Consider the following 23,985-nt stretch of genomic DNA (forward strand, 5'->3'; position numbering starts at 1 on the left):
GTCATTCAAATGACAGTTGCATAGCTAGTTGCAATCAGTTTCTGGAAGACAGTTGCAGAACTAGTTCCAGTGACACATGCAATCTGAATTGCCCAGTTGTAGTATGCAGGTGCAGTTCCAGCCAAGAGATTCCCAGTGCAGAGCTCTACAATCAAGTTTCCAGTGACAAAGGACTGTGCAAGTTGCCAAGAGGGAGCAGAGAGATTTCCCATAGGGAGATCAAGACTCAAGGGCACTCTAGTTTCAAAGGGAGCAACCCTATGGAAGCTAGTACTTCAGGATCTAAAGATATCAGACTCATTATTGCAGGAGTTACAGCAGCCACAGTATGAGTATATCATATTTTGCCATGATTTCCCAGGTACCTCTAGGGGAGAGTTGGGGTGATCTAGTACAGTAGTTCGAAAGAACTGCAGATGGTCAAGATCCTTGAGGAACCCACCTCTCGGATCAATTCCTTGCTATGGGAGACCAGATCAGAAGTAGCAGGATGGACTAGTGTTGGATGGTGCCGAGGAGTGTCGGAGAGACAGTTGCAGTGGCTAGGAGCGTCAGAGTCTGAACAACGTAGAGCAAAGTTGGCAGTAGTGCAAATGGCACAGAGTACAAGTTAGCAACAATGCAGTAGATTCAAAGGGTCAGTGCAGAGACTAGAAGTAGTCAAGCTCCAGCATTCACGTAGTATCATACTGAACACAGTTAGTTCAGTAATTTTTGATATTTTTTTGTTGTTGATGGAGTAGCAGCAACCATTTGCAATGCAGTGGAAGTTCGCAATGTCAGTGCTAGCAACAGCACATATGCAGAACTTGAGTGTTGATTTGGGGTAGCATCGAATGTGCTCTAGCCACGAAAATTGGTGGAGAGGCTAAAGCACATGAGATCTCCAAGACCCAAAAAAGGTTTGGGCAGAATCTAAATAGTTTGGAAAATATTAAAATAATTAATATTTTTAATGGAGTCCCTAAGTCTAAACTTAGGGAAAATAAAATATTAATGTGAATTAATATAAAACTGAGTTAGAATGGTCCAAAAGTCATGGATCAAGCCAGATCTAATCCTAGTCATTGATTAGGGACATAATCTAGGTCGTTGAAGGACCAACGAGAAAAGTATAAGAAGAGGCTTGAGGGTCACTTGGAGAACACACTGACGGAGACTAGTCAGTGCGATTTTTGGAGCGAAGTTAGCTAAGAAATTCAAACTAGTGATCTGGAGAGCAACAGGAGGCAACGAGTACGGAGCAGAGAGTCAGGATCAGCAACAGAAGACTATTGCAGAGGCAGGAGAGACAGACACAGGGCCTTTCAGGCAGACGTTGAGGCAACACGAGACTGTGAAGTCACTAAAGGGCCTGTGTGGGTGACGTAGAGGCCCAGGGTTGACGCAGACAAGAAAGGGCTGATGCAAAGTGTTTAGGAGTTATGCAGAGGTCAGCTAGGCTAATGTTGGGACTAGGAGAAGTGCTAGAGAATTTTTCTTTCTATTGGGTAAGCTAGTTTGGTAGAATTTCTCTCTGTTGGGTATGCCAGTTTGGCACCCGGTTGTACTGAAGAATTGTTGAATAATAAAATCCTCCCTTGCTGCACCGTTTTCCCACATTGGGTTTTTCCGGGGACTGTTGTCCAAAATATCTGTGCCGATGTGTTGATTCTTGTGTATGTGTTTGTTTCTGTATTATGGTGTGATATCTGCAGCAAAATTTATTTTAATGTTTATTGAAAGAATTTCATAAATAACTTATTGAAAATAAGTAGGCAAAGTAAATCAGATGTTATAGCGATAGAATTTTCACATGGTATCAGAGCAAGTAATCAGAGACAAGAAGGGAAAATCAATTATGGGTCGAGACCATGATGTAGAGGCATCCACGTCAGGGGACCCGCAAAGATTTTCAGAAAATTGCACAATAGATTTCGATTTCTCCATGTTGGCTTCCATGATGGCAGAAGAAGTGGCTTGTATGACAAGCTTTGCATCATCAGAGGTATGGTATATAGACAGTGGAGCCTCTTGGCATATGACGGAAATCAGGGAATGTTTCTCAGAGTATCGAGAAGAGAAGATGAACTTTCAGACCACCATGGGGAACAAGGCAAAGTGTACTCCAGTAGGGAAGGGTACCATAGTTTTTCAAACATAATCGGGAGAACTGTTTCGTGCTACAAATGTGTTGCATGTACCAGGATTGGGGATGAACTTACTTTCCGTGTCACAACTTCAAGGCAAGGGCTATGACGTCTACTTCATCAAGGAGAAGGTATACGTCAAACACCCGAGCTGTAAAAGAAAGTGCAAATCGGGATCAAAAGTAACAGCTTGTATAGATTACAACTAGAATCACCAATGACACTAATAGGAAGTCATGGAGACAAGAAATTGAACGAACTATGGCACAAAAGAATGGGACATTTACACCATGGGGCTCTGAGAATTCTCAGGAGCACTGTAACAGGAGTTTCGGATCTTAGTACGGAACGAGATGATGTATGTGTTAGCGCTTGAAATTTCACCTCAGGCTAAGAAAGGTAAACTTCAAGGCAACATCAAACCACTTAGCCTCGTAGCTAGCCCTACGGGGCAGGAGAGGGCTCTCTCCGGTCTATCTTGGCAAAGATCTTCAACGGGCAGAGATAACCAATATAAGAACACTGATTTTAGGCTAGTAAACTAATAAAAAGGTTTGATTTGGGATTTTTAGGGTTTTGGTGGAAAATCGGGGAAAAGCAATTTTGGGTGCGGGGATTGGACACAGTTTTTGCAGGGGGTTCTTGGAGCAAGGTAGGAGACTGTATTGATGCCTTTAAATTAAGTGAATGGGTAGGAATGACCGGTGAGGAGCTAAGGAGAGCAAGCAATCACCTTGAGTTCTCCTTAAACAGATGAAAACATTGATATTAAGCAAATTTAAAAGCAGAGCATGGAAATCATGAATTCTATTTTAACACTTCATTTGCCTAATTTCAGAAGAAAAAGAAAGAGGATGATTTCACATAACACACTTACAAGTACAAAGAGAAGCACACCATCAATACATGTAACCACAAGAATCCCAAAAAGGACTGCAAAACCCTAGTCTTTCTTCCTTTGCCAAAATTGCAGAGATACAATGAATAATACAATAGAGCTTTCTCCCTCAAGAGTCCAACCATGAAAATGACCAAGAAAGTACATAATATAGGCAATCTAACATCTTTCCTTGCCTCTAGGGGTCGAGCTCATCCTTCTAGGAGCTGTTTCAACCAATTCTAAACTGAGCACTAAAATCTAGGCAGTCAAAACAACTTGCCTCTATAAGCTAGGAAACCAATTCATTCATTAAATGTTTGCTATTTTATGAATGAATCTTCTAGAATAGGTAAATAAGTGTCATATCAACATGAAAATACAATAATTACATCAAAGAGGGTGAAAAATCCCATCCCAAGTCAAAACTGGCCAAAGCTGGGCGAATTCCTGAGCTGTAGGTGAAAAATTATGAAAATTGTCTGATAGGTCGCGCCCTAATCCTGATAGGTCGCGCTTCTTTGGAGCTCCGTTTGAGGCACTTCCAGGTGTCCAAATGAGGCAAAAGTGGGCTTGTTGGAAAGGTCTGGATGTCTACTTTCCAACCCAACTGGAATTTCTGAATTTGGTGGCCATTTGCCCCTCCAAAATTGCAATCTCCCAAGATTGCTCCTTGTTTGTCAAAAAGGTGGCAAAAAGTCAATTTTTGCATGTTTTTTGACCTTCTGGAGGCTCAAAACTTGATGAAATCTCTTGGTAATTGCTGAGCAGGTGTATCTTTGCATGACAAATCCAGAAATACTGAGTTTTCCCAAAATGAAGTTGCCCATCGAATAGGTCGCGCGCGACGCGCAACCTATCAGGGAAAAAAAACCTGTTTTTTGCCCAAAAATTCATAAGTGACCAAAAATGCTCAAAATTTTTTGAAATTTGTGTTGTAGTGAGGTCATTTAATATCATGCTCCTTCAAGAAAGCCTCAGCCAAGATGTGGAGGGGATCGGGCCTTTTTCGTCGTTTTAGTGCCTTGGCCAACCGCCCTTGAATCACCTTCATTTTCGCCTTGCATACGTGCATTCGGGCCCAATAGTGGTTTTTCATATTTCGGAGCAGGTCCTTATCTTTGTTGGCCTTAGCCAGCAGCCTCTCCAAATGAGCATTGACCTGGAGAAGCATAGCCTCTCGAGAGATAAAATCCTCCCATGGGATACCCTGCTGTTTTGACTGTTTAAATGCTGCTCCAAGGGGACAAAAACACAAGGGAGATGTTAGGGAGGGGGACTTTGATATTTTTGGTAAGAAGAATAGGTAAAAATGATAAGGGAGATGGTTGGGATGTGGGGAAAAAATGGGAGTGAAAGGGATGACCTTGAGAGCAGCAAAACAAAACCCTAGCTTTACTTGCACTTTGACATTTTTAAACAAAATACACATGAACTTCTCCTTTCAAATTGATGGCATTAAAACACATTTTCATGCTCATGCAAGCTTTAGCAAGCAATAAACCTTGATGATTAGAGGCCTACCAGCAACCTTGAAGAGATTTGGGGTCAATTTGCAGTTTATAAGCAATTTTCTGTGGATGATTTCCCAACAGGTCGCGCGCAGGTGCTGATAGGTCGCGCGCGCTCGATAGGTCGCGCCAGTGTAATTTTTCAACTGGATGAACCCCCCTGTGCGCGCGCTTTTGCAGGAGGCTTTTGGAGGCCTTCCCAGTGTCGAAATCGGGTGCAGGATAGCTCGTTGGAAAGGTCTTTGAGTCTACTTTCCAACCCAACTGGAATTTTTCAATTTGGAGTTCATTTGACCTATCAAAAATCAAATCTCTCAAGACTGGTCAAAAAGTGCCAAATGAGGCTGCCTCGAGGAAGAGTGTTGTTGCAGTCAACTTTTGAATGCCTTCCTCAACCCCAAATTGAGCTCATGATAACTCATTGGAAAGCTCTTTGTGTCTAGTTATCATTTTACCCATCAAGCAAATCATTTGGCCAACCAAGCTAGGAGAAAACTTGATTTTCCAAGGTCACTTCAGAGGTGTTTTTGATTCTACTGAGGCAACGGTATTCTTGACATTGCTCTCAAACCATGACACCTGTGCAAAAAGTGAAGGAGGTTTTTCTTATTTGGCATGTTGTGGACAAAAAGCTCTCTCAGTTTTCCCAAATTCATCTTTGATTGCTCTGAAACGGCTTTTGAGTGAAACTTATCTCGATGTGTGGAACAAGGGATTTTGTTGAAATGAAGCGAAATGAAGGGGATAAGAGGCTTCTAAATTCTTGGGGAAATTTTTGGAAGTAGGGAGGGATGTTAGGAAGTAGGGGAAAGTGGAATCTCGGAGATTGAGCAAGGGGAAGGGGTCCAAAAGGGCAAAACACAGGCCAAACCTAGAAAATTCCCAGGTTGTAGCTAGAAACTAGGGTTTGTGCAAAAATGAGGAATTTGGGGGATCTCAGTGATGGAAAGTGTTTGATAAGGTACATGAAGGATAGGGGAAAGTGTATGAACATCTGGATACCAGTTTTGCTAATGATTTGACCATCCAAGAGAAATTGCCTTCAAAACCCTAGGAGAGAGAAATGACCTTGCCTAGGTGCAACTGAAGCATGAACAAGGTGTAAAATGACTCATTAGACACTGACATGATAATGACAACCCTATGAATGATGACAGACTCAGCTGAATGATGACATGGATTGGCATTTGGGCAACTTTGAAAAGAATGAGATCAAACCCTAGACCTAATGCCTAGTGACCAAATTTTGCTTTGAAGACTCACTGAAATGACAAAATTTGACCTTGACACTTCAAAATCACTTTGTAAGAGCATATTTGATCACTGGAGGAAGGCTGGAAAGACTGACACTAACAGTATGCAAAGGATGTGCTCTAGGAAAGTATGCCAAAGCAACATTTCCTAGGAGTAAACGTAGGGCCAAGAGTGTACTAGGATTGATACACTTAGATATCTATGGAACTATGTCCACCAAAGCGCTTAGTGGTGCCAAGTATTTCCTTACCTTCATTCATGGCCACTCAAAGAAAACTTGGATTTATTTTCTGAAAACCAAGGACGAGGTTTTATGTTGATTCAAAGAGTTCAAGGCTCTGGTTGGGAATCTGACAGGGAAGAAAATAAAACTTTTGAGCTCAGATAATGGAGGAGAGTATGTCGATAAGGATTTCATTGACTTTTGCGCTAAGGAGGGCATTAGAAGAGAGTGGACAGCTCCGTACAATCTAGAGTAGAATGGAGTAGCAGAAAGGAAGAATAGGACTATTGTAGAAGTAGCTAGGACCATGATGTATGATCAGGATATGCCAAAATTCCTATCGGCAGAAGCATGCAACACAGCAGTCTATGTTCAAAACAAGACTCCTCATCTGGTGTTGGGCAAGATTACTCCAGAGAAAGTTTTCACAGGGAAGACGCCTAAAGTTAGTGATTTTAGGATATTTGGGAGTTTAGAATATTGCCGCATACCCGAGGAAAAGAGGAAAAAGCTAGATCAAATTGCGGAAAAGGGATATCTAGTGGGATATAACAAGAATGCTAAGGCATACAGAATCTATCTTCCAGGGAGCAGGAAGGTAGTGGTTCGACGACATGTAAAGTTCATGAAAGACGGGGCTTTTAGAAAATCTCGTGAGATGCCTTCCGAGGAGCAGTCAAAAGAAGAGTCGTTGGTTAAACCTCTTCAACCAACAGAAGTAAAGAATTCTTCCTCAGGTCAAGAAGATTCACAGGATGAGGAGGAGCTAACAGAGGCACCTGTTGGCAGAGGAAGAACTAGCAGGGGACTTCGTCAAAATCTGCGAGATGCATAGGACTTCATCAGTACACCAAGAAACAATAAGAGGGAGCGAAAACAGCCAAATAGATATCAAGCATTAGTAGCTCAACATAGGGAGCCTGCCAATTTTCAGGAGGCAGCTCAACATCAGGTTTGACTAGATGTGATGGTAGAGGGGTACAACTCCATAATGGTAAACGATGTCTGGGAGGTAGTGCCAAGGCCTCAAGACATATCAGTAGTAGGTTCGAGATGGGTCTATGAGATCAAATACGTTGCAGACAACAGTCTTGAGAAATACAAGGCCAGGTTTGTGGCTAAGGGGTATGTTCAAAAGGAAGGAATTGACTACGAGGAGACCTTCGCCCCGGTAGCCAAGTATACATCTATTAGGACTGTGATATCTCTTGCAACTCAGATGGGGTGGAAGATTTATCAGATGGATGTCAAAATGACTTTTCTGAATGGGGTAATAGAAGAAGAGGTATACGTTGAACAACCAGAGGGCTTTGAGACACATGAGAAGAAGTCTCATGTATGCAAATTGAAGAAAGCCTTGTATGGGCTGACACAAGGACCTAGAGCATGGTATGGTCGAATCAATGGCTACTTGCAAAAGATGGGATTTCTCAAGAGTGACGTGGATCCAAATGTCTACTATCTAGTTATAGAGAATGAGCCCTAATCTTAGTATTGTATGTGGATGATCTCTTTCTGACAGGGTCATCCAGGCTCATTGGGGACTACAAGAAGAATCTAGCCACAGAATTCGATATGAAGGAATTGGGACTAATGCATTACTTCATAAGGTTGGAAGTTTGGCAACAGAAGGGAGAGATCTTCCTCGGGCAAGGGAGGTATGCTACAGAAATCCTGAAAAGATTCAGGATGGAGGATTGTAGACCCATGGCTACTCCAATGATCACCAACTGGAAGAAGATTGGTGCATCAAAAGACAAGGATGTTGATCCCACCCTATACAGGCAGCGCATAGGGTCCCTGATGTAACTGGTCAATACGAGGTCGAACATTTGCTATGCGGTCAACACCCTCAATCAGTTCATGGTGGAGCCGAATAGGATGCACTAGGCAGCAGCAAAACACGTTCTCAGGTATTTACAAGGAACAGTGGATTAAGGACTCTTGTACACCAAGGGTAAGGAATTCAGATTGAGTGGATTTACTGACGCAGATTGGGCAGGAAGTTCAGTGGATCGGAAAAGTACCTCTGGGTACTGTTTCAACATTGGATCAGGAATCACTTCCTGGTGCAGTAGGAAACAGAAGCCCGTGGCTTTGAGCTCATCTGAGGCAGAATATATGGCGGCGAGCACAGCTTCGTGTGAGGCCATATGGTTTAGAAAACTGCTTGTGAACCTATTCAGATGGAAAATGGAGGCAACCAGGATCATATGCAATAATCAAAGATGCATCAAGCTCTCTGAGAATCCTGTGTTTCATGATCGGTCAAAGCATATCGATATTCGGTGTCACTTTGTCAAAGACTGTGTCCAACGAGGAGCTATACAGTTGATCTACACTCCTACAGGAGAACAGGTGGCAGACATCCTCAACAAGGCCCTTGGAAGGACAAAGTTTGATTACTTCAGGGAAAAGATGGGGATGAGAAAGAACCCGTTTCAGTAGCAAAAATGGGGGCAATAGCAGCACGGATGCAGAAGAAGTTGCAGTGCGGATGCAATGTTGGGAGAAAGGGACTAGCAGCAGCACGGATGTAGAGGGAATTGTCGTACAAATGCAGCAGTGGCAGTAGTAGAGCCATGGGCAGCAGTTCAAGATGCAGCAGTGCAGAGGATGTTGGGCAGGGAGGCTTAGCATCAGCATAGGAACCGATGCCGGATGATCAAGGTGATACTCAGTGAGGAGTATTACTAAAGCGCAGTCCTCGCTAAGAGGGAGTGTTGATTTCGGGTAGCATCAAATGTGCTCTAGCCACAAAAATTGGTGGAGAAGCTAAAGCACATGAGATCTCCAAGACCCAGAAATGGTTTGGGCAGAATCTAACCAGTTTGGAAGATATTAAAATAATTAATATTTTTAATGGAGTCCCTAAGTCTAAACTTAGGGAAAATAAAATATTAATGTGAATTAATATAAAACTGAGTTAGAATGGTCCAAAAGTCATGGATCAAGCCAGATCTAATCTTAGTCGTTGATTAGGGACTTAATCTCGGTCGTTGATGGACCAACGAGAAAAGTATAAGAAGAGGCTTGAGGGTCAGTTGGAGAACACACTGAGGGAGACCAGTCAATTCGATTTCTGGAGTGGGGTTAGCTGAGAAATTTGAACTAGTGGTCTGGAGAGCAGCAGGAGGCAGCAAGTACGGAGCAGAGAGTCAGGATCAGCAACAAAAGACTAGCACAGAGGCAGGAGAGGCAGACGCAGGGCCTTTTAGGCAGACGCTTAGACAGCAGGAGACTGTGCAATCACTAGAGGACCTTCGTGGGTGACACAAAGAGGCCCATGGCTGACGCAAACAAGCAGGGGCTAACGCAGAGTGTCTGGGAGCTACGCAGAGGTCAGCCAGGCTGACGCTGGACTGGGAGAAGCGCTGGAGAATTTTTCTCTCTGTTGGGTAAGACAGTTGGTCACCCGGTTGTACTCAAGAATTGCTAAATAATAAAATCCTCCCTTGCTGCACTGGTTTTCCCACATTGGGTTTATCCGGGGATTGTTGTCCAAAATATCTGTGTCAATGTGTTGAGTCTTGTGCATGTGTTTGTTTTTGTATTATGGTGTGATATCTGCAGTAGAATTTATTTCAATGTTTATTGAAGGAATTTCATAAATAACTTATTGAAAATAAGTAGGCAAAGTAAATCAGATGTTGGAGTGATAGAATATTCACTTGAGAGGGAGTTGTAGTATGGATGCAGTGTTGACAGTGGCAGTGTCAGCAGCAGTACAATTGCAAGAGCAGCGCAGTAGTTGGTGAACAACATGTCAGACATCAGCGGCATAGAAGACGATGCTTCAAAGTCAGAGCAATATGCAGCAATAGTATATTGCTAGAGCATATTCCTCGCTAAGAGGGAGTGTTGATTTAGGGTAGCATCAAATGTGCTCTATGCCTCAAATTTTGCAGACAGACTTAGGCACATGTATTCCCAAGAACCCAAAAAGAATTTTGGTAAATTCCACCCAGAAACAATTTTATTAAAGTAATTAATATTTTTTAATGGGCCCCTAAGTCTAAACTTAAGAAATTAAAAATATTAATGGGTATTAATCTAATTGTGGGTGTAACTTCTAGAAGAAGACGAGGATCAAGCTAAAATGATCTTAACCATTGATTAGCTTTTAATATGGGTGTTGAAAGTCAACGAGAAGATTATTTAAGAAAGCTTGAGGGTCATTTGGAAAGCACACTGAGAGATCAAATTTCTGAAGTGAGAAGTTCTCAAGAGGAAATTATGATCAAGTAGATTTCTTGCAGTTGATGGGCAGGGATATTTGGGTTGGAGTATCTTCTCCAGAGCCTGGGATACACAACAGAGAGAGGCAAAGAGACACCAGAGAGGTTGACACTGAGCCAAAAGGGCCCACGCAGAGCTTGACGTTGTGCCAAAACGGTTCACACAGAGGTAGCTCAGTCACCCACTCAAAAGTCTGACTTTCGCAGAGGAGTTGACTCTGAGTCAGGAGGGTGAGAAACTGCTCCTGAATGCAAGACGTTTCAGAGTTGAGCTGACGCAGAGCCTAAGATAGCTCCATGTAGGCCCATGTAGTTACTGCGCAGGGGCAACGTAGTTGTAGCCAAGGACAGTTGATTCAGCTGTCAAAACAGCATGGATTTGCCTAGAGTGAGGTAATCTCACAATTCTTCTCTACCAGTTGTATTTCTCTATAACTGGATTGTCGGGAGGGCATCCAGAGTTGTATTTAGAAACTACTGCTTAATAATATAAAACACTCAAAGCTGTTGCACTGGTTTTCCCGCATTGGGTTTCTCCAGGGACATTTGTCCAAAAATAATGATGTCCATTGTGTTGTATTTTCTTTCTTGGTCAACCTCTTCTTTCTGCATAATACTTAATTAAGTGAAGGTTGCAGTGTATGTATTACGATATTTGTCATAGGAAACTATAAGTAATTTCTTTAAAGGAATTTAACAAATAGGAGTAATATCATCAGTTGTTGCAATATGGATTCCTGCTGTGGAATTTTCACAATGCTCTTGAATAAAAATGATACTCCATTAATAGGGTACTATCTCATGATCTCTCGCTAATCCAATCCATGAACACCTGCGTAAGAAACAAGTTGATTAGGCTAATATGTGTCCCTGCTCAACTCAAGATGCTCTATCTAGTCAATCAACAAAATTTGGCTAAGGAAACTTACCCCTCACTCTATAATAGGAAAAAGTGGAGAGAGATGTGCTACAAGCCCTGTCTATGTACTCCTAGAGAGGGATGCTCCCTGAATGTACTACAACCCTGCCAGCTGCTTGTGCAAGTACTTGCCTCTCATCAGTGGGTTGGCCCAAAGATGGATGCACCACTATCTCAAAAAGATACACCCTCATCTAGCTAAAAATTCCACGCTCCTCCAATCTACCAACCTCCTACAAAACTATTTCGTCAGACCCTCCCACCTCCTGAGGACATATGTCTGCAATAATGCCACCCTGCTAGCTGTCTATACATCTGCATTCTCCTCGTCAATGGTTGGGCCCAAGGATGGTTGCTCATCCTCCTCCTTCATGGGCTTAACATGAACCTTCAACTGGCTCTCCCCAAAAGGCTCATCAAGCATATTGTGGATATCATCCTCCTGAGCTGACTCATGCTCCACCATGTGCTACTCCTGCTAAATCATCATTGGTGACTCATCATCTCGAATGTCTCCCATAGGGCCCATTGAATTCTCAGCATACATCCTAGAATAAATCTAGTCTGCTGTCATCAACACCACATGACTGGTCATGCTCCCCAAAGGCATCTTCATATGACCCCGCAGACTCATCTAGAGAAGAGTCCTCATCCTGAAAGACAGAAGGAATATCTTCTTACTCTACCTCTGCCATCTCCTCTACATCTCTCAAGCATGAGTGGTTAGGTCCCCAAGGTTCTTTGCAGAGGAAGCAAAGACCCCTCCTCAACTCATTCTTGCTACATGGTCCACCAATCCTGAGCAACTCCTCCCTGGTCATCTGTCTTTTGAACAACACAATGTTCTACTCAACCAACCTTTCGGCTAGTTCATTAGTAGGAGGTGAAATCGACTATTCCTTCCTCCAAATGGCCAACAACTCAAATTACATCTTGCAAATGGCATCATGGTCTCCCATAACTGAAGACAAAATGGATAGCAAGTTTAATTTGACCGTGTCAAGGTGATGTTTCTTAATGCTAAAGAAGCATCGGAACATCTGATGGATCAAGTCATCACACCCCATATCAAACATGATTTGACATGTTCTAACCATGGCCATTATTTCTAGAACCTCAAGCTCCTTAACCATTCTTGCTACATAGTCCACCAATCCTGAGCAACTCCTCCCTAGTCATCTGTCTTCTGAACAACACAATGTTCTGTTCAACCAACCTTTTGGCTAGTTCATAAGAAGTAGGTGGAATTCACTGTTCCTTCCTCCAAATGGCCAACAACTCAGATTACATCTTGCAAATGGCATCACCGTCTCCCATAATTGAAGACAAAATGGACAGCATGTTTGTCTTGACCATGTCAAGATGATGTTTCTTAATGCTAAAGAAGCATCGGAACATCTGATGGATCAAGTCATCACACCCCATATCGAACACGATTTCATATGTTCTAACTATGGCCATGATTTGTAGAACCTCAAGCTTCTTCCCAAAGGTAGAACCTGCACTGTTGTCCAAGTCCTGAAAAGTCTCTACTATCTGCTTGAAAACTCTCCTTATAACATCATCATTGAAAGGAGGTATAGGTGTGGTCAGTCTCATGATGTTACTGAGATAAGATGCAACTGGAAGTCTAACCCCTTCACAAGGCTCCTCTAAGAACTTGGGTTGTATGAGAGCAAGCATAGCTGGTTTTAGAGCCAAAATTAGTATCTTTCCTTCTAACTGGTTCACTTTAGAAAGGAGTGCATCTAGTTCATCTAGTTTGAAAAGGACTTTCCATGTGACCCTCATGTGCTTCAAATCTATCCCAAGTACAAATATTTTGTGCCCTATTTCCTGCCCCTTCTACATATCATTTCATTGTTCTCTCTAAAGAATAGTGTAGACCCCCTTTGAGAAGGGTTTATTGTTTGTTGTTGTTGGTTTATTAAGGGAGTTTATAAAGTCTTGTTCCATGTTTTGGCTCAATGAGGACAAGAATATTTGTGATAATGAGGCCACTGTTTGTGGAATTTCTCAATGGGGTATTTTAACAAACAGTTTCATGACAGGATGTTATAGGTATATACTGTGGGTTCCAATTGGAATATAATGCTCCAAAGTGTTATAGGTTGATTTATAAGGTCCCCATAATGCAACTACAAATTCATTAAACAAAGAATATAAATTCATTCAAATAAAATAGCAGTGGCAAAACAAATAGAAGAACCTAGTATATATATATGCAGCAAGACGTTCTTCGATCTATATATATATGTATATATATATATATATATAAAATGATCAGTGATGCCCTTCCAAGTCTCTTATGTGTAATAATAGACTCCAAATATCACTAACTACGTGCACAGCCAGCAATAATATTCGTGGTGTTCAGGACTAATATGCAGAGGTTCTACATGCTATTCCTTGTGCTAACTCGACCCACAAGGTTTGGAATCTTTGATTTGTCATGTTCAGCACACATCAGTCCAACCTCTGTTCTATGCACACATTAGTCCAGCCTCCTTTCAAACGTATCGGCAACGCAAACAAGGCCTACGACCTCAACTAGCCAGAGAATACGACTCCTTCAATGCCAAATGCATTCTTTGCCTGCGTTATTATTATTTATTATTTATTTTTATTTTTATTTTTCCCACACCAACACCACACAGATACACATGCTTAGGACTTTTCTCTCAGTGTCTTTTGCGGCTCGATCCACCCTATAGTATTTGGAAGGGAATATCCGCTCTTCAACAATCACATTGTTAATTGGCACGCCCAAAGAAACTCGGCCCAATTCAGTCTTTGACCAGATGCAAGTTTCGCCCACTCTGATCGCATTACTAGGCCTTACTTTATGTATGGCACTACATTTTATGACTTGTCTACACCGCTGCCAAATTAGCCAACTCAACTCGACTTCACTTGCATGGCTTAGTTCTTTTTGAAATTACGATGACACTGTAATGGATCGACCAAAGTTATTATGCTAGATTGTACCAACAGTCACATCCTTCAATTGTATGCCGACTTTGATCGAGCCACACTATACACTCCAATCGAGAATTGTTCTCGACTTAAGGAAAGGTATGTTCTTGGTTTGCTATAAGAAGAAGATCTCTGCTTGTGAGACTTTGAACAACTGCTTAGCCGTCAACTATACACACTTCGTGTCGTAGAAACAGATGCTGGAGTTGTGAAAATTCCTGAATCTAACACATCAGAAACCCCTACTGCAATTTTTGGTTTACTATCTCCTACTTGTTATTTACATTAACAAGTTATTTGATTTCATAAATATCGAAGTAAACACAAATGCAGTCTTCACAGATATACAGATCATACACTAAAGTAAACAGAAACAATAACACAAGGGACACCATTATTTTTGGACAATTGTCCCCGGAAAAACCTAATGCGGGAAAATCGGTGCAACTTATAGAGGGTGTGTATTATTAAGCAGATTTCTAAATACAACTAGGGTGCCAAAAATGGATCATCCTTCAGATAATATCCTTGGCAGTAGTAGCTCTCTCCGGAGACAAATATTCCGACAAATCAACAACCAGATGATCAACCCCACAGTGACTTTGACTGTTCCTTGTGTTGGACAACGAAAGCTGCTCCAATTACTGCTCTGGCACTGCGTCTCCCTCTCTGGAACTGCGTCACCCTCTCCCGGATCAGCTGTTGATCAGCTCCCAGTCTACCCGATAGAATCTCCCAGTGCTGCATCTGAAGCCCTCTACGTCATTTGCATCAATCTCTACGACCCTCTACATCCTCTGAGCTGGCTCCTCAGGCCTCTGCGTCAGCCCTTCTTGGGTATGTGCTGCCTCTCTGCTATGTATTCTTCAGCCTTGGATAGAAATCCCTTGTTGAACTGCCCCTCACTGCAACTGATCTCTAACTCGATTTCCTCAGCAAACCCAACCCTAGAAAATTGAATTCTTTATCTCCCTTGGTGTGTCTCCAACTGACCCTCAAGCCTCCTCTTATACTTTTCTTGTTGATGATTCAACGGTCGAGATGAAGTCCCTAATCAACGGCTAAGATAAGAACTGGCTTGATCCTCGTTACTTAGAACTTTCTCACCCATATTATATTAATACACATTAATATTTTTATTTTCCTAAGTTTAGACTTAGGGACCCATTAAAAATATTAATTATTTTAATATCTCTTCATCCGGGAGTAATTTCTCCAAACGATTTCTGGGTCTTGGAGATCTCGTGTTCCTTAGCCTCTCCACCAAATTTCATGGCTAGAGCACATATGATGCTACCCAAAATCAACAAGATTATGCTCCACTAGTACCAGGCTTCAAATCTTTGAAGCGACAGCTCGATGCCTAAATTAACACGATTGATCACCAGACGAGCTCTCGGAGATCAATTTATATGCACATACCAGCTCCAGTTTTGCTAAATCATCAAAGGGAATGGTTACGACCCTCCTGGAAAGAGCCTTGACTCCACCTACACTATGTTCCTCGTGCCACCAAGAGTGTCAGCGACCCGTAATCCACTCGATCACACTATTATGCCATCACCATACGCACCATTTTTTTTTTCTTTTATTATTGGCTTGCAGGCATAAGGATCCATCTCTGGTCAATCACACAACACTTCGGCATAACATTGATTTTACTCCCGATTCAACTTGGCTTTTGTTCCCCACCTGGCAATTAACATAGGTTGCTCAGATCTCGATTCCGGTCTTGAACACGTACTTTGACCAGATTCAAACCTGCAATAGCTCAACGCTCATAGTTCGATATTCCTTGAGTAGATTATGCAATTGACCCTTCACAAGTCAGCACTTAAACATTTGGCTTGGTCTCTGCATAACTTGACCTTCATGAATCAATGGCAAACTATAGAGAGTATGGATTTGAGGTTGAACCATATGAAAATTTTGGCCCTTACATAATATGGAACATAAAATTAGAAAGATTCGGCTTGAACACGATCACAATTTGGACTCCTGCAACAACTGATAAATCTAGTCCATCAAACTAACAGGAAAAACCCTCAGGCTGGCAAGATACACGGTTATGACACCACTATAATATCCCAAACGAGATATTTGACTAATTTTGTAGAAATTCACTCAACCAGAAATTTTCCATAAAAATTATCATTCATTTAACAGAACATTTCCATGTAAAATATAACCAATAGAATACAGAAAAATAACCACAAGATGAACAAGAACAATCTCAACTTTATTATAATAGATAAACTAGGGCTACATGCACATACAACCAAAATAGCTGAGATGAAAAGCTAGCCTCCAAGATAATCTACTGCCTTGCTATGTTGGCCCTCCAAACTAAATTGAACTGCACTATTGAGATCTCCTGTGAATTCTGGATGAATTCACCAAGGGGAGATGGGTACTTGCCCAATCTTACTGAATCACCCGAGGGTTTCTGTCCTGAGGCCACTGTTGAAGTAGGGAACCGGGTCCTCAACTTCTCATGCAAGAAAAATATCAAATCCCAAATGTCCCCTAATGGCCTCCTCCTCTTTTAAAATTCTAATGGACCCCTCTAGAACCTCCTATTTTATTATTATTTTAATTATGGAGCACTTTTCCCTCTTTTATTTCAATTAAAATATTCTTTTAAAGGTGGGAAAAGGGTAAATTGGCCACCATGCCTCCTCAGGTCACTAAAAATCACTTTCAACCATCCTGAACTGTATATCCTAAGCTATTACACTAATTGTTCTACCAAGTATTCCTCCTGAAATGCCACCTTAAGCGTAATTAATTGAGTCAGGCCCATTAATAACTTTACTTTTGGAAGTTGTCGGAATGCAACGAAAGAAAAGGCAAACTGTGTGGATGATGGAATATACCAAGAGAATTCCATCAAACCTTATAAAAACTCCTCAAAATCCCTCCAAAATCCCCTGGGGTCGCTGAGGACACGAACCTGCACTTGTGACCTGTCTACCCCCGACTTTGAAAGTCCATCCTATCCATGCTTAAGGAACACCAAAAAAAAGAACATTACAAATGGGAAGAGTCTCGGTATGAAAGGAATCACAAGGATGAAGTAGATCAATGAATGGGTAGAAGGTGATTCCTAGGACCTATTCACAAGAGAGAATCAATTATATGTCTTGCTTGAGAAGCAAGTGATGGGCTCTCTAGGAAGGGCCAAGAGGGTGCTTGAGCCTAGGTTTATAGGATATGCTTTGACAAGGGGCTCCCTAGACTTAAGGATCCTTAAGGAGAAATGGATTCTATGTGATCCTTGTGGAATTTGAGTTGTAGAGTTGTGGGACCACAAAGGACCCAAGTGGATGTAGACTAGGTCAAGGATATGGAGTTGATCAACCAATAAGGGACTGACGTAATTAGGGAAAAGAATAGGATCAAAGGACCAGTTTTCTTTTGAGATTTGAGTGCAATGATCCAAGTGAGGACACTAACTCACATCGTCCTAGGGCAATAGTTGGTCTTATGGCTAAGGCTTGCTACATCTTGGGATTCCACCGTCGGATTTGCTTGAAACTTGGAGGACCTTTAAAGAAAAGCCCAACACAGTGGTGGACCAGAAATTGAGGGTTTTAAATGGCTACAATAAAATTCGTTAGATGCCGTAGGTGACCCTCTGGGGTTAGGCCTAGAATTTGGAAAAGTGAAGAAAAGATAGGTAAATTTGACCACCAAAGGGATACGAGGATCAGTGCCTTATTGCTTGGGATTAATGGAGTCAACATACATATAGATTGAGAATTTTCATGAGTTAAGGAACCCTAATTGATCTTTGCTAACCTCTCCAAGGGCAACAACTAGGTCGATAGGGATGTATACTTCAAATTTGCGAAGGAGACAAAGTTTCGAGGTCTTCAACCGAAGAGGTGCCTCTAGGAACATTCACCCAATCCCTCAAAGCTCAACGCATGCATTTAATCACTTATTCAAGGTCCCAAAAGAATTTTGCATTACATTAACCCATACAAGAATAATGATAACAAGATACATACATTTGAGCACAAAGATAAGAAGAATAACATCAAAATTTCAACTTACATGAGAGAGAGAGCATATCCATTCATCAATTTTGCATTAGAAAGAAGCTCCAAAAACAATAGCGAAAATCCAAACATCATAGTGCATCAAGAAACTCCAAAATGTTTACCCCAACAAAAAGTGTGAAAATCTCTCAAGAGATACTCATCCAATCCAAGTGATGATGAGAGACATGAATCACCTCTCATCAATTTATATGATCTCTAAAGAGTTCGATTTGCCTAATTAGGCCTAATTAAGCCCCAAATAATATAATAATGTGCAATAATAACATCCCTTGGTGACAAGCCCACCAAGATAGCTCAATAACATAAAATAAGCCTCTCAAGAGGGTAGAATAATCAATATAATGAGTTGTTGAGCCATTGAGAAGGCATAATGAAATCCAAAGTGTGCCATGGTGGGAGAATGGACGCCAATCATAGTGGACAAGGGGTTGGCCCCTTATTTTCCAAGCAAGTCACATGTGGTGCTCCCAAGTGAGTGTGGGGACACAATGACATCCTAATGGCTCTTCAAGTGGATCGATAATGCCTATAAACCATCTAGAAGGGCTAGGATGATGACATAAGCCCTGCCTTTGTCTCCTTAAGTGAGACACATCCTCACCTGGACCCTAGAACATCTGCCAAGTGTATGGTACATGTGTGGAGTCGGCTAGGCATGGTGATCCAGGTGCATCATCCTCACCCAAAAGGTGGAACACGAGCAATCCCTGAATGGTGTTGGGGATCCATGAAGTACTCTATGCTATGGTGACGGCCCATGATTCTCAACGCTCCCCCTACAAGTAAGTGCCAAAGTGGCCCTCTAGAGGGCTTGGACCCCGTACAAGGAAACCAAACCTCAAATGGAGAACCCACTTACAATCCTGTATAAGATCCAATGCGTCCCCTTGCCCTCCAATACAACAAATCATTAGAATAATCAAGTAAAAAATATTAAAAATCATGGAATCAATGGGGCATTTCATGGTGGCATGCCCTTCCATAGTGGGCTTTGGCATGTATAAGTGTTTCCAAGCTCAATAAGGGGTTAACAAAGGACCTTATTAGGTGGTTTTCAGCCTTTAAAGGGGGTGACATGTCCATGGTACATCCATCAGGTGGTAGGTGGCAAGTGATATAGTGATGGAACAGAGTGGGGATCAAGGGAATGCTTCAGGCCACATGTCATGGTACAAGGGTAGCTATGATGAGGGAAGCCCACACTTGAGTATGTGAGTGTAGAAGGGAGAAAATCGTGGTAAATGAGTTACCCTGCCTTTGTTTTTTAACCCTTCTTCATATACCTTTTGCCTTTGATTTTTCTTCATAACTACTCGGGGCTCTAGAGGATGAGATCATGATGTGTAGGATATAGCAGTGGAAACCCCCTTTAGGTGGGGTAATTCATCGCCCACCAGGGGTTGGTACAACCATGGGTTCCTTAACCATGGAGGAGGCTCATCTAGGGCCCATAGGAACTAGGGTGATCGCCATAGATAAGGGGTAGAGCTCATGTTTGCCTTTTGCCCACGTGCTAAATTTGTATGTTCCGACCATCTTTTGCATTTTGTGGTACATTTCCTGTTGAAAGTGGCCAAATAATATTTTTTTCTTTCTTTTTTAGTTGCATCAACCTCTGGGCATTGTTCCAAGCCCGACCCAAAGTGTGGACAAGAGGAGGTGGAGGCTAACTCTATGTGGACCCAGATGGGAAAAGTGGTGAATGAGGTTAGAATGAGTGGAGGGGAGTGATGCATATGGTGTTGAGAAGCAGGACCACACAACCAAAATCAGGATTTCCCATGTAGTGTCATCCCTAAAGCTAATGGCCAGTAAAGGGGGTCCCACGGGACTAGGATACAAGGCTAACTACCAAATTGGGCAAAGGAGACAAAAGTACAAACCTAGCTCAACAAATCCCCCCACCAATCCATGCCCAAAAGTGACCATGATAAGTAAACAAAATTACTCAACTAAACTAATGAAGAGTCATAACTTTGGGGTCGAGAGGCCCACCTTCAAACATGCGATCATAACAGAGGGGCAAGGGACCACAAGGTTGGCTCGAGTAGCGGAGAAAATGGCACATCAAGCTATCCGGTGGCTGCAAGGGGCTGCTAGAAGCCGCCTAAGCACCATCTTGGAGAAAAAATTTCTCCTAGGGATATCATCCACAAAGTAGTGGGTAATAGGTTGGGTTGCAAGTTTTGGTGGCAGTGCTTGGTCTTGGTCTTGGATATCTCATTTTGATCTAATTCTATAAGAGAGATTGTTGTTGGGTTTTCCCCCTTGTGGGGTTTTGCCCTGGCTTGGAGCCTAATTTTGTTGTCTCTTGTCTCTTTGTTTTTCTTGAAAGATGGAACATTTGTACAATTATTTGACGAAGAACACATAAGAAGTATAAAGAAGAGATTTGCCATACACAAGTAATTATCAAGACAGTGAAATCAATCCTAATCCTAATACACTTGGTTTCTCAACATAATAAAGCTCATTCAAGAGTGTCAAATGTAAATGTAATGAAAACAAACATGCAAGCTGATCAGGCATTACATTAACGCAGACGCACAAGTTCAAAATCCCCCAAGTGGGTGCAGATGAGGCCAAATGGAAGTCCTGGGTTGCCACTGATGGCATAGATATGCCCCTCAGAATGGAAGCTCAACCAAAGAGACTCTATAAGATGCATTTCTCAAAATTTAAAGGAAAAAAATTACACAATGCACACAAGAACATGAGGATTTATGTGAAGAAAACCTTCTTGGCATATAGAAAAAGTACGCCAACAAACAAATACTCTTTTTTATTAACAAATGTTAAGTTATGGTATGTTCTATGCTTATAACAGTTTACTTCTTTTTTCTTATTATATTCCACAGATTAGCAATCACGTACATAAAGTAAAGTGCAGATAGAACATTCAACGATATACAAAAAACAAGCCAAGACAAGAGACATAAGATGTGGCGGCTAGCCAGGGACAAACCCCACAATGTGTGGAGAAACCCTTTGATCAAATCTTCTTTTATCTTCAATAATTCAGTAGAGAGAAATAGTACAATAAATTTGATTTATATCAGCAGTAGAAAACCCTAGATCAGCAGCATTAGCATTAGCGGCTTCATCATCAAACTAGGGCAGACGATATCTCACAAACCGACCGTCGGATTAGCTTGATTCCACCACCAAAAGTTGCGGCTTTCAGAGGAAGTTCAGATGAATCTACAGCGCAGTTATGATGAGGAGATCTTCTATTCCACGCAGGTCAAACTTTACTTCTGTAGTTGCAGTTGCAGTTTCAACAGCTTCCTTCAAACTAGGGCAGTCGATATCTTGCAAACAGTCCGTCGGATTGACTTGATTCCACCACCAAAAGTTGCGGCTTTCAGAAGAGGTTCAGATGAACCTACAGCGCAGTTCAGATGAGGATATCTTCTAGTCCACACAGGTCAAACTTTACTTCTATAGTTGCAGCTTCAGTTTCAGCAGCTTCTGGCTTCACATGTGGGAGGGAGAGACCCTTTTCTGCGCAGTAGAGAGAGAGATGTGATGAGATGAGTGAGTGCAAATGAGGAAAAGTCCTCCTGTATTTATACACAACTGTTGATGTTTGAATAGATGCGATTGTTGGGCTTCTGAGCCTACATGAGTTGTAGGTCAGCTTGATAATAATTCCATAATCAAAATAAATTCATATCTCCATGAATACTTATCGGAATCGGATGATCTTTAGATCAATCCTACACCTCTCGACAAGAGGAATCTAATGAACATATTATCAGCCATGAATAAGATTACCCACATGAAGTTTGGCCCTAGTTGTCAATTTAACAACAAAGACTAACTATTAGAGAGATCTCTCTCTAAGAGCCACAGTACATTTGGCTACTATAACTGCGAACAGATGATAGCTTCTTACAGCAACACTTTGAACTCCATCTTTGTCTTTTCTCCCTTTGACAAAAGAAGAAGCATTCCTCTTTCACATATACCTTCACTTTTCCCTTAGCCTTGAAAAATATTTGCCAATGGCTCATTCATTGGTTATGTGGTTAGGCCGTCCTGGAGCCAATGTTCCATGTTGACTAGGCTTATGCCACCTCTGAATTTGAAAATGCCTACATTGACTACTAGCTTCCTTTTGTTACATCTGTTACGGGCCACAGAAAATTAAAAAGACTTAAAAGTTTCCTTTCTTAGGCTGCTGATCCTGTATATAGCAATTATTAATCTAGAACACAAAAAACCAGCTGTCTAGAAAATCTACAAAGCAACAAATAAAAGGCTGCAATGCACACATTTAAAACCAAACAAAAAGAAACAAAGTTATACAGAAATTATACAAATAACAAATAAAATACACAAAAAAATTGCATTTCAAAACGAACAAGAGATCATCTAATCTAATAGGGCATTCAATCAGACATTTTAGAGAAGTTAGAACTTAGTTATAAACTTATATGCTATTTCCAGCGATTAATATTTAAGCTTCCTTGTCCTAGGAAAAAAAACTGCACACATGTCATGCTGCAGAGATACAAAGCAATACAAATACAGAAGTAGACAGTACACTATTCAAATTCCAATACGAGAGCAAGTTTTTCTTGTGCCTAAAATCATGAAAGCTACCTCCACGAGGTCTCCAGCCTTCGCAACTACTCTTTTGATCAAAACTTCCTCTGAATTGATCCCATATTCCTGCAAAATCAGGATTTACAAGTTAAATGAGTTGATGGAAACTAAAATTCAATAGCAGTTAATTGAATGGACTAGACCAACCTGCATTGGCTTTGTAGCACTGAAAAGTACAACATCATCCACATCTGGTCTCCGAAAATAATAAGAAATCTATGATGAGTCAAGACAAATCCAATAAAAGAAGCATCAGTATTTACTATTTATAATCAATGATCATGTGATTTGAAAAAAGAAATGCATGACATCACATCTTTGATCTTAGAAAGTGCACCATTTGTAGTAATGTAAAAAAGAAAATTTTATTGATGTCCAACAAGTGACCATAAAAGATACATCCAATGTGAATACAATGAGGGACTAACACATACCTCCAGTGGGAATACAATGAGGGAGTGCCAAAGCAACTCCTAGTTCTCCAGTGTGAATCAAAGGAACATATAATTAAGCAATGATGCATTTTTCTGCAGATAAAGACTGCAATTTACATTCTCATTGTTGTCACTGCATGTCCAATGCTGCTTCTTTCACACTTGCTATTTATCCTTCCAAAGGATACCTTTGAGATAAAAGGACGACAATTCAGAGGTCTCTTCTAAGTTTTACACAGTAATGGAAATAAAAACTCTACATGGACTTACTCAATTCAAAAGGAATGGGACATCCAACCTAATGGAAGTGTCTTTACAGAGATTTGTTTGGGGCAACGAAGCAAGGGAAAGTCCTCTCTCTAATTTATCGAAAGGGAGGTGTGAACTCTACCAAACAAGAAAGGAGGTGATTGATTCACTGACATCCACTTTCAGGGTCCAGTTTTTATTGATTTGGGGTAGCATCAGATGTGCTCTAAGCCTCAAATTTTGCAGGGAAGCTTGGGCACATGCATTCCAAAAAACCCAGAAACCGTTTTGGGAAATTCCACTCGGAGACGATTATATTAAAATAATTAATATTTTTAATGGGGCTCTTAAGTCTAAACTTAAGAAAATTAAAATATTAATGGGCATTAATCTAATTGTGGGTGAATCTTCTAAATAAAGACAGAGATAAATTCAAAACGATCTGAGCCTTTGATTAGGAGTTAATCTAGGCCGTTGGTTATCCAACAAGAATATAT

General features: G+C 41.3%; 1 protein-coding gene across 1 annotated transcript in view; it reads right to left on the minus strand.

Moving 5' to 3' along the window:
• The window catches only part of LOC149192220 (chloroplast processing peptidase-like), a 188,068-nt gene that overhangs the window by 84,133 nt on the left and 79,950 nt on the right, over nucleotides 1–23,985 (minus strand). Inside the window, exons 2-3 of the mRNA XM_089406337.1 lie at nucleotides 22,953–23,021; nucleotides 22,803–22,871 (exon numbers count right to left, since the gene is read on the minus strand). Coding sequence (XP_089262463.1) covers nucleotides 22,803–22,871; nucleotides 22,953–23,021 — 138 coding nt within the window. The remainder of the gene's footprint in view (nucleotides 1–22,802; nucleotides 22,872–22,952; nucleotides 23,022–23,985) is intronic.

This window comes from Pinus tabuliformis, chromosome 2_2, assembly GCF_031772625.1.
Source record: "Pinus tabuliformis cultivar Carrire ecotype Pingquan chromosome 2_2, CPIR1, whole genome shotgun sequence".
Lineage (NCBI taxonomy): Eukaryota > Viridiplantae > Streptophyta > Pinopsida > Pinales > Pinaceae > Pinus > Pinus tabuliformis.